The following is a 12,894-nucleotide window of genomic DNA, read 5'->3' on the forward strand; positions in this document are numbered from 1 at the left end:
CTCGTTTGTTAATCACTTTCATTTGATCAAACGAATATATAAAATGGTAAAATAAAGTAAAAACCATCAATTTAACGTACTCGTGGAACACTGGGTTTACATATAATGAACCGGGACACTGTACGTTGAGTCTTGACTCTTGAGACACAAACATTGAAAAAAGTTAAGGACGTGAATGCAGTTTTCCCCGTACGAGACTAGCCAGAAGGAAAGCAGATTACGTACTTATTCCAGTTCAAAATCCCATCTAAATTAGAATTTAAAAAATCACATAGCTAGTACCACGATAAAAATTAAAATCACATTACAACTCTATTAATTCTGGGGACTTAACTGTAGAAAACAAAAAGCCCACTTACGAATTCTCAAAAATTTTAGAGATTTAATTAAAATTTGTCAAAAAGTTCATGACATGTGAAGGTGTTAAACCAAAAAATTACAGAGGCAGAAGAAAAAGTATCTAATTTACCCGTCAAACACATGGAGTTTACGAACAATGAACCAGCTAGTGAGCTAGTCCACCATTGAGACACAACGGTGTGAAAGTAAAGTATACCTAAGACGTGAATGCGGTTCGTTACTAGCCAGAAAGAAACCAAGATTATGATTTACATTGTTTTTTGAAAATAGCATGGAAACGACTACAGCTAGCGTGGCTGAAAAATACTGGCCCATGTTGCCTTAAGCAAAACAGCCCTCTCCAAAAAGCGGCATAACGAAAATTACAAAGGTGGAGCAAAAGAAGAAGAAAAAATCCACGAGCTTAAGCTAGGTATATGAACATATATATATGTATATATAATAAGGTAAGAAAGGGCATGGGCATGGGCATAGCCGCATAGGGCATAGACGTTTGAATTGGAAGGACTACAAGGCAAGTAGGGTTTGGGGTTTGGATGGCACACCCACACCACACTTTTCCTTTCTCTCGTCCTGCTTCATCTGCTTCTCACGGCATTCTGAGCTACAGAAAGCACTATCACCTCTGCAATGAATCAAAATCAACAACATGGACACCCAAAGTCTGAATGAAATTCAGAGAAGGGAGAAACTAATTCACCTGTACATGTAGATGTCACGGCCCGCTACCAAACGCCCTTTGCAGAGAAAGCAAGCCCGCAAGAAGTCAGGCGGGTGTGTGTGCGCCAAATCTCTCTGCTTTCTAGGTGAAACCGTGGCCCAAACCCTGCTCTGGTCTAAACCATCAGGAGGGTGTTGCGACCATGGGCCTGGGCTTGGGCCTGGGCCATCTGCTCCCACGGCGGGGTTGTTGAGATCGAAGGTTATGTCTGACATGCTGGTGGTTCTCTTGACTTGAGGAGGAGGAGGTCTCTTCCCTAGCATCATTACTGTGACAGGGTTACAAAACAGCTAAGCTTAGGGGAGATAGATAAATAAAACAAGAACCTAAAATCGAGGAGTGGATCTGAGCCCTTGATTTCATTATGAAATGAAATCTGGTGATTAGGGGTGGGCAAAACGAACTGAACTGAACTTATAAAAACTATACTGAACTTAAAAGTAGTTCATATGAACTGAACTAAACTAAATATTAGTTCAGACGAACTGAACTAAACTATTCTTTTGTGTCATTGAACTGAACTGAACTATACTATAAAAACTTGAACTGAACTACAATTTAAACTGCACTAAACTGTTATGATATTTTGAATTGAACAATTTTGACTCATTGATCTATCAAAATAGGACACATTTGCCAACTTTACTTTATTTTCCATTTTATTTAAATTTTTCAAAGGAAAAAAATATAAAATTAAGTCAAACAAACTCAATGAATTTTAAGTCTAAAAATAAGTAGTTCAACATAACTCAATTAATCCGTTAAGTTCGACAAAATTGATACAAATTTTTTTCAGATCACTTTTTTTCTAAAGTTTTGGTTATTAGACTATTGAGCTAATCCATTAAGACATAACATGTTAAACACATTTAATTTTTATTCTTTTATAAAAATAGTTCAATTTTTATAATTCAGTTCAGTTTTTATAGTTCAGTACAGTTCAACTTTACAACAGTTCAGTTCAGTTCAGTTTTTTTTTTAAACAGTTCAGTTCAGTTTTTTTACAAATAGTTCAGTTTTTTATGGTACAGTTCACTACCAGTTCAGTTCAGTTCAGTTCAGTTTAGTTTTTTTTGTCCACCCCTACTGGTGATAGAGTTGAAAGGCCCAAACGTACAATAAGAAGCCCATTAAAATTCAAAGATTATATGACTTAGAGAATTGGGCTTTTAAATAGGCCAGGTGTTGAGTTAGCATTTTAAATTCTGTTATATTGTTGTTTTTCCCTAAATCTGTGCTCTACACGTGTAGGCACCTAAACCATTAGGTCTTTCTTTTATAGTAGCTGTATTGGAATTCTGAAGGCAATGAATGAATATCTTTCTTAGCAATAACCTAGTGTAGAATCGTTTCTTCTAGCAATCCTCTATTATCTGGCGTCAACCTTTCCTTTTCAGTTACCATCACTCTTAATTTTATTGTTTTTTAAATGCCATTTGGAATCGGAACTTGGGATACTTCCGCAACCACATCTTTCAAATGTCTCTTATGCTCTGCTTTCTTCCCACAATTACCATCCAATCTCCTCCTCCTAAATCAAACTCTTCTTTTACCTTTAAATCTGCTCCATCAGATCCACCCTAACGTGTCAAACCAAAATTAAACATAAATTTGTCAAAATATTAAACATAAAATTTAAATCTTAAACTTTAACCATAACACTTACACCCAAAAAAAACACTTAATTACTAAATTAATATCATTTTTTAAATGCATAAATATAAATTATATAAACTATTAAAAATTAGAATTGCATGTAAAAAATTAAAAAGGAAATATCTAGTTTCTCTAATAGTAATTTGGTAAATTTGCTTTATTCAATACATTAAATTTCAATGTAACTATTAAATTAAAGTTCTTATTAAATAGATTAAGTTTATAAATTTTTACAAAAATTAAAAATTATTTTATATTTTATTGTATTAATTTAAATTAATGTATATTTTATAAAAAAATATTATAAATTAATTTAAATTTTTATAAATATGAATATTATATATTCATAAATTGTATATTATTTATATTAATAATATAATTGATAAATTAAGTGTAAAAATATTATTATGTTGATATATTATAATGCATTATTACTGCTATTTTAGTTCATGAAATTTACAAGCTAAATATATATTGTACATAAGTAGAATTTATAAAAATTACATATGATAAAAAAATATAACTTAGGTCATCAGTAAAGCAACACTACAACATTTATACAGAGGTAGCATCAAGTTACACTACCATCTAACTTGGCTCTCAACTCTCCAAACTCCTTCAATCTATCCTTATACTGTTCTTAGGGATGTTAAAAATATCTGTATTCACGGTTGTTCACAAATAAAATATGTAACGAAAAGAAAATGAATATTGTAAATGAGTACCGTGTAACAGATATATTTTTTATACCTCCATGTTAACGGGAGATACGAGTATCATAATATTCGTATCCACAGCTACCCATACCCACTAATATTCAATTTATTTAGACTTGTATAAATTTGATTTTATTTTGACTTATAATAATTAAGTAAATTATTATGTTTTTTTATCTTTTATTTTGATTCACAAGTAATCAAAATATTTTATTTTAATAATCATTATTTGAACTTAAAACTTTTATGATTGGATGTTTAAATTTTAATTATTAAATCTAATTATTTGTTATTATATAATTGTGAATAATATTTAAATTTTAATTTAATAATCTTGAAACTTTTTTATATAGATTTTACTATTCAAAGGTGATAGTTCTCTCATCAAAGTGAAATTGTAGTTAGTTTAGGGTTTAAGGTTTAGGATTTAGAGTTTAGGGTTTAGGGTTTTGAGTCTTAAGTTAATTTAATAAAAATGTAAAAAAAAATTATTTTTAAAAAATAAAAATAAAAATAATGTATCAAATATAGAGATCAAGATAATTATTAAAAGAGTTATCTTTATATATATATATATATATATATATATATATATATATATATATATATATATATATATATATTTAATCATCGATAAATATATGTACAATTTTAATTATCATGTATATATGATACGATTGTCATTGATATTTTAAAGAAACTTACAAACTTAATGATTAAATGTTGTTGCTAGAACTTAGAAGTAAGGGTTAACAATTAATTAAACACTTTAATATTTTTTTTTTTTTACTTTCACATATCATATCATTATATCTTGTTATTAACACGTTAATGCTTGTGTCTTTTCCAGATCAATATGATATTATAGTGTCAATTTTACTTGTTAATGTCACATTATCTTGTGTGAGTTATCATTATAATATCTTATTTTTACTACTTAAAAAAATTATATATGTTAGCAGTTAAGCATAGGGTTTGTCTCCAATGTTTTGGTCTTTATTTTACAAAATATAAACTATTAATATAAATATATTAAAAATTTACATGAATAATATGATGATGCAAAACAAACTATGTAATCGATTATAGTCAATGGCAATTATGCAGTTGCATACTTACAGTAACAAGTAATTGATTATTACCTAATAAAATAATCGATTATTATGTGAGAATTTGACATTTTGAAGGGGCATTTGAAACTCTATATAAAGATACTGTATATTTCATATTCTTTGACGCACTTTTTCTATCATTTGAGAGTGTTTTATGAAATTTTGAGTCAAAGATACTATTCATCATTGTGAGATTCTTGAACTTATATACATCCAGGAGTAGGTACCAAGGAAGAGTCTCCGTAAATTTTGCTTTTGCATGTATTATAATTTTTATGTTGCAAAGTACTTGTGATAAAAAGTGTAAGAAAGCTAATAACCTAAGGAGATGAAATATTTTTATCCAAAATTAATTTCTTGTTAGATAAAAATTACATTTTCTTTAAAAACATTAAAAAAAATGAATGACTTTCTTTTTATAGTAAACTATAACGCTATTTTTAAGGAATTTTGTTAATTTTTTTATTTATTTGAGCTATTAATAATTGATGTAATTTTATTTTTATTAAAGTGGATTGAATGTTATTTGACATATATTTTTCCTCTAAGTCCATTATGTTAAAGGATCTATTTTGAGTCTAGAAGTTATCAATGTAAATATATCTAATTATTAGACTAAGTATAATAGACAAGTGTGTTAAATTTTTAAAATAGAATCTAATTTAATATTTGTTATCAAAGAATATTAAGTTGCACTTTCACAATTCGAAAAGACAACATTTCACTAGACTTTTTGATCCAAAAGGTAGTAGTAATAGAGAAAAGTTTTGATAAAAAAATTGTTCTTGACGTACACAAGTGAATGCGTGATCAAATTGTGATAACAAATTCACTACAAAAATGTTTATAAAAATAAGTAATTTATAACAATTAATAAATAGTAATGTGATATTATAAATTCTAGTATTGATATGGTATAGAATTCCAATATTATTTTCGATATGTGGTTTCAGTTATTACTTTTTTAAATAAAAAATAAAGGCATATGTGGACATTAGATTAACTTTAACTTGATTACATACACAAATGTGTTTTTAACACGAGGGTTGTGCCAAGTTTGGTAAAAGGATTAGGACTTGTTGCTAATGTGCCAAAAGGAAAGACTTGAAAAAATGACGTCTTGAGCAAAAATAAAAGGAGAAAAGGGAAGGGGCAGAGTGATTTCTCCCTCAGCTCCAAGCACTCAACAATATTCTAACATAATATGATATATAATGAGGGCAATTAATGCATACCTCGTCAACAATGTGATGTAATATGCTACTATTATAATAGTTAAAGGAAGGAGAATTAAACTAAGAAAACTATAAGGATAAAAATGTGGCTGAAACATAAGCTTAACTATTTTATGAATAGGAAGGAGAAAAATGTAGTGTAAGTGTTGGTCTAGGGGTAACAGTGTTCGGATTTAGTGTAAATTAAAGGTCGAATTAACCAATTAGTTTGAATTGAATTTATAAAAAAAAAATTGTGATCTAACGGAATCAAAATAATTAATAATGGATTGATTTGATTTGAATTAATTAATTTTCTTAATTTTTAGATATTTATTTTTTTAAAATATAAAAAATACATTTTTTTATCTTAATATTTAAATAAAAATTAATTATTAAAATAATGTAAGTTTATGTATAAATAAAAAATTAATGTCAAAAATATGAAATTAAAGTAGTTAAACATAATTTAAAAATTTAAAAATTTAAGTATTTTAATATTTAAAACTAAGGTAACCTTTTTTATATAACTAAATTATCTAAGTTACAATCATTATCCAACAATTATTATATGTTACTAATAAAATTACAATATTATAAAATATTGTGAGAGATATTATCTTTAACAATAAGTTTTTGTAAATTTATTTTACTTAATAATTTATATTTAACATCAAATTTCATAGATTTAATTATTAAATTAAAAAAAATACATACATCAAGTTTTTAATTTTTTTTTACTATTTCATTTCATTAATTTAATTAACAAATAATCATAAAAATATTTTATATATTGATCTAAATCTATATAAGAATGTATCATATGATTTTTAATTTTTTTAAAAGTTCGTAGACCTAATCTATATATTAATTTTTTTTAATTTAATATTCAGGTTAAAATTCGATGTAAAATTTGAATTGTTAAATAATATAAGTATATTAAAATTTACTCTTAAAATAAATAAATATTCTTTTTCGTAAATGATTGATAATAAAAAAATAATAATTAGTCTGATTCTCGAATCCACATATTTATAAAATGTAAATCCATAATTCAAACTAATTAAAGTGAGATTTAATTCATTTTAATCAAATTTCATGTATAAAAAAACTAAACTAACTTAATTAATTTAATTAGAATCACCAATTTTATTCCTTTTATTTTTTTTTTTAAGATATGAAAGATTACAAAAGATAGTCGTAATGAGAATTGAACCTAAGTTCTCATGTTTCTAATTACCTCAATCCATCTCCACCCAACCGTGATCCATTCCCCCTAGGTTGGACAGGCAACAGGGCTACAACTGTTTCACTCTTGCTGGCCTCTTTCTATTTGGATGCTACCTCCATTACAAAATGCCACCAATCATATCCACTGGTTCATGCACCTCCTCCATTTTCACTTTTAGCCTCTGCAGTATACCACTTTCTTTTTCCACATCATGACCCAAAAAAAGTAATCCCAACCCACTTTTTAATTCTAATATTCAAAATTTTATGCATTCCAAAAGGTTTAGATCCGAATGTTACATAAATTTTATCAGAAAGTATTTCAATTTGTAAATTATATTAAAAAAAATATCAACGTGATAAGTTTTAATTTAATGATTGAGTTGATTTTTGTTCTAACGTAAACTTTTATTTATAAAAAAAATTATTAAACAAAATTATCAAGAATCAGAGAAATGAATATTTGTATTTCAAAATTATATACTATTTTCAAATGGACGAGTGCTACCATAGACCGCATGGGTGATTTATCGTGCACCCCGATATTTTAAGTCATTGGATTTGTAAGTGCTCATAGTAATATTGTGTACCATTTTTTTCCCTCTACTCTGCTACCCATCCATTCTCTTTCAAGAAAGCATAAATCACATACAAAGCACTATAGAAAAAAAAAATCACTATAGATGAAACCACTAGTAGTTGTGAAAGCGAAGCACTGTCTAGGATAGAGTCGCATAAAACCAGAAACTGCAACAAAAATCCTATTAAAAGGAAAAAGAGAAACATAAGCTAAGTAACAAATGAAGACAAGAAGCGAAAGGAGGAGAAAGAAGGAATAAAAGAATTGACTTGTTTAACAGGTATAAGGTCTCCGGAATCAAGATTCATTGAACAGAGTTGGCCAATGGTGCTGCACTGATCAAGTGGCCATTTTACCATTGAATTGAAAGTGCAGTGTAGGGATGACCCCATGGGTATGCAAGAGGAGAGAGTACAAATTAAGGGTAAGGAGGAGAAAGAGAAAATTTTAGGTACATGAAGTACATAATAATATGGTGAGCACAAGATAAATGTACTGGTGTAAAATAATGGACACCCCTCTTTCAAATGTATTTTATGAATGACATTGTGACCGAATATAATGGGTTAATCTCTCAACTTTAAACTTACATAATATAAATTGCATTCATTTCTTATGCATTTCTTCAATTTTTTATATTGTCGAAGTTAAAAAAAGTGGATCTAAAGAAGTTTATATTTTTGTTTTTTAATTAAATAAATAAATTTACTAACCTCTCATGTTAACTTAATTTTTATTTATTTTTTAAAAAATTTATAGTTAATTTATATTGGATTGATATTTTTTTTTATATAATTTAACTTTTCTTTCTAGTTAATTATTTTTATTTTATATGAAATAGAGATAAATTATTTTAATCACATATTTTTCGATAATATATTTTCATGTATAATATCTTTTATTAATAAAAATTAATATATATTATTTTTTTTCCTTTTCATAAAAAATATAACACCTCTAATCAGTTTTATAAATAATAATAAAATTATAGGTTGAAGTAATAATATATATTGAAATATTTTAATTGATAATAAAATTGGATGGATTGAAGGTGTGTAAATTGATCACTCCACCATTTTTAATCCATCAACTCACTAAATAAATCAACCTACTAACCATTAATCAAATACTAAGTGAAGTAAGATGTATTTTTCAAGTCATTTTCTTTAGTGTGCTCACCCTGTATCATTTCTTTAATGGGTCAAATTATCTTGTCCCACTTTAGGTGAGTTAACTCATTTTATCAGTCTTAACGTATGTAATATATTTTTTTTAACACTTTTTCAAAATTTTTTATTATTATTAGTTGAAGTTAATTAAAAATTAAAAATTATAATAAATTTCTTCATTGAATTATGATAGACTCATTAAATAAAATATAAAACCAACAATTCCTAATAAATTTTAACGAACAACAAAAAAAAAAGCTTTGAAAAATGGGAAATTTTTTTTTTTGCATTCTTCTACAAATATAGACTTCACCTAATTGCATTTTATAAATTAAAAACTTATAAGCTTGATAATTTATCGAGAAATATTCTTGAAACAATTTCATACCTCATTTTTACGTGTGTGTAAGTTTACTTATACTTATTTCACTTAATAAATTATATTTTATATTAAGTTTTAATTATCCAACAGTTGAATTAAAAGTTTTAATACATAGATTAAGTCTGTATTTTTTTTTAATTTAAAAAATATTTCATACTCTGTATCATTAATTCAAATTGATAGATAATCAAAAAAACATTTTATACGTTGATTTGAATTAATAAAACACGATATCAAATAATTTTTAAATGTTTTAAAAATTTATAAACTTAATCTATGCATTAAAAACTTTTAATTTAATAGTTAGATAATTAAAATTTGATACAAAATATGAATTATTAAATAGAGTTGGTTTAAGTAGATATGTGTATATATATTGAATGAAGTAAGTTCAAGTAAATTTACACATACATTAGTGATAATAATGATTGTGATAATAATAAAGATAACAATGTGGTAATAATAATACTAATGATAATAATAATAACAATAATATAATAATGACGATAATAATGATAGTAATAATAACAATGATATAATAAAAGTTAATAATAAATTGATGATATGTAGAAAAAAAAAAATTGTCACACCCATATATCTATCACACCTTCCTTAATTTAATACCTAATAACTTTGAAACATTCTCTAGTTTTTTTAACATCTCATTATCCAAGTAAAAAAACTAATCTCATTCATCTTCATATTTCAATATCTCATAGCCCCTGACTTCCAAACACCTAAGTTTGCAATTGAGACTTTTTTTTTTCACCGTTAAATAATAACCTTTGGTATTTAGAATAAAATGTGACCTCCACATGAAGTTGTTGCCAAAATATAATATCCTCCTCCACCAGCCACCTTTTTCATTATTGACTTAAATCAATTTGAATCAAAATCTGTATTATCTACGTGCATGGAGTTCTTGTCTAACCATCATTTACAACATTTCCTCTTGCACTTAACCACTGCATCTTTTTACTCTATGCTTGTAATCTAGGACCTTATACCGCAATAAATGTGTCTCCATTCATTAAGGCCTTAAGGTTCTTTATCCCATTAATCTTTCATCCTTTTTCTCTAAACAATTTTTATGACATGCAACTCACGCTTCGTTTGGTTGGTGAGAAATGGTGAAGAAATAAGATAGAGAATAACGAAATGACGAAGAAACAAAAAACAATAATAATTTGTTAAAATCGATTAAATTATAAAAATGTTGAAATTTATTCGTAATTGATTAGCATATTATTCGCAATCGATTCAATTGTTTTTCTATATTGATATCTTAAAAACTTTTTATTTTATCGAATAAATAAAAGTTTTTTTTTTTCGATTACTTTTACATTTGAAAAGGTTTATTTTCGAAACTTTCAATTGATTACAAAAAAAATAATTATTCCATGGAAATTTAAATTATATATATTTTTTAATTGTACATATACTTTAAGTTTATTTACTTAATTTAAATTTATTATCTTAATGAATTTTTAATCTAATTTAATTTTAATTTAGAAATTTTTACTTACTTTAAATTAGTTATTTATTTATTTCAAAATATTATTTATTTAGTTATATAATTTTATTTAATTGATTAAAATAAAAATATATTTAATAAAGATAAAATTTATTTTTCTATTTTTTTTACTTATTTATATTTTTATTCTTTCTTCTCTTTTTATATAATTTATTTCTTACCTAGTTCTTTCTATCTTATCAAATATATATAATATTATTTCTTATTTATTTCTCTCCAACTAGATAATCAAATTCTTATTATAATTTTTTTTAATCTATTTTCTCACACCTATATATTTTTCACCTATTTCTTTCCTATCTCTCAAACGCACCATCAATGGATTGACTTTGTCCTTTCTGCCTTCCAACAAGAAGCTTTTAAACATAAATTCAAGTAAATAAATTATACTTGATAAATTGTTAAAGAAAAAAAGTAGATCGAGAGAAAGAACAACACTAACTTTAGTAAGACTACATGACCACCCATAAATTTTATGAGTATTGTTAAAATCAAAATAAATTCACTTTTACTTTATTCAATATGTTTGATTAATCTAGTTCAATCTAACTTGTTTTTTTTTTCTGTCATTTTTTGATGAACTTGACCCTTGTCGGGTTATTAGACTAAATTGATCAAATTAAAAAATATATTTAAAAATTAAATTTATCTTTTTACAATAAAAAAATTATAATATAATTAATTGATAATATATATTAACTACAAATGAGAAGTCAGTTAGTCATAGCCATGTAGTCTTAGATAATTACAATTGTCTACATAACAAAAGTCAAATATATTCTACCTTGAATAATAGTTAATATATTTTTATTTTTTTTTCAATTAAAAACATTTTATTATGATCAACTATTGAAATACTTTCATAATTAATCTTGAAGTTAAGATTTGACATTTTATTTACTGTCCAAACTCCTTCAAATTCAACATAATTATATGGAAGATCATGCTTGATGATATACTTAGCAATTGTATCTTTATAAGTCTTAAGATTAAATTTTCACTACTTCAATAAACCAGTTTTGTTATCCAACATAACCTCAACATCTTAATATTTAGGTGATCCAATATATTTAATAATATGACGTCTTAAATGATTAGTATTTGAAACAAAAAATAGAAAAACTCTCAAAGTTGGTAATTTTAATTCTAAGTTTGTAACTACAACTTAATAAATAAACACAAAAAATGAAAGACAATTACTATTGTTATAATTATCTTATTATTTTATAATACATTACATATTTACATATTAATAATGATAGTAGTTTAAATTATATTCTTTATTAGTTTAATGATATCAATTTGTAAGCCTGCAAGTGAATCTGATCTAAACCTATTTGACCCATCAAACTTGATAAGTTATACAAAAATAACAATTTTATTTAAACTATCTTATTTAAAGTTTAATCTAAATTTATTTACGAATTAGTTGAAACCAAATTGATAACTCTATCAACCAGTTGCAAGGTAAATTATTTTCTTGAATCCTCTCCTATATAAGTATTCCACATACCTTAACACACCATACCAATTTTATAATTTTATATTATTTATACAGATTCTTCTCCAATAAGTATTCCACATACCTTAATGCACCATACCAATTTTATAAATTTATATTATTTATAGTAATTATAAATATGGATAGTACTAAATTTGATACCGGATTCGGTCTTTAACTAATTCATATTTTTTTTTCCTTTTATTGAATATATCTTGTGACTTTTCTTATTTTTCTAATTATATTTTTGCCCTTGACTGACTTTCGACCACATCTGACACTAATTTACTTTACATCTAATTAATGCGCCAAACTATTGACAGTTAACCCCAAACGTGTGGTTCAACGGTTTTGTTCCACGCTTAAGCAAGGTCAGAGGTTCGAATCTAAAGAAGAAAAAAACTATTGGCAGTTTGGCACGGTAGTTGAGAGCATAAATTAAGATCATCTTGCATGGATTATCCTCTTATAAATCCTTTTGTAAATAAGATATTAAATAAATATCAATTATTTAATATTTAAAAAGTAAAATACATTTAATATTTATTATATAGATGAAGTAGCAGATCAGAATTAGTATAAAGATGTAGACGGAAGATTTAGAATTATTTTTCAAGAAAGCACATGTATACAACTAATTGTAAAATTTTAAATTAATTCAAGCAATTAATCAATTGAACATGTAAAATGTCAACTCATACAGACTCCTAATAAATACC

The 12,894-nt window shown here is 25.5% G+C and overlaps 1 protein-coding gene across 1 annotated transcript; it reads right to left on the minus strand.

Annotated features, from left to right (window-relative positions):
* Positions 1-581: 581 nt before the first annotated feature.
* Positions 582-1,379, minus strand: LOC109810789 (FCS-Like Zinc finger 6). Its single transcript, XM_020374343.3, has 2 exons — positions 1,061-1,379; positions 582-985 (listed from the first exon to the last, which is right to left on the minus strand). Exons 1-2 carry the CDS (start codon positions 1,345-1,347, stop codon positions 868-870), a joined length of 405 nt encoding a protein of 134 aa, XP_020229932.1. The 5' UTR covers positions 1,348-1,379; the 3' UTR covers positions 582-867.
* Positions 1,380-12,894: the final 11,515 nt, after the last annotated feature.

The sequence above is a fragment of the Cajanus cajan genome, chromosome 6, assembly GCF_000230855.2.
Source record: "Cajanus cajan strain Asha chromosome 6, NIPB_CcT2T_4, whole genome shotgun sequence".
Lineage (NCBI taxonomy): Eukaryota > Viridiplantae > Streptophyta > Magnoliopsida > Fabales > Fabaceae > Cajanus > Cajanus cajan.

Bases quoted from the DNA above. Each gene is read 5' to 3' on its own strand.
- LOC109810789 (XM_020374343.3), bottom strand. From the start codon at position 1,347: ATGATGCTAGGGAAGAGACCTCCTCCTCCTCAAGTCAAGAGAACCACC. The intron at 986-1,060 runs GTGAATTAGTTT...GATTCATTGCAG, and splicing joins CGTGACATCTACATGTACAG to AGGTGATAGTGCTTTCTGTA.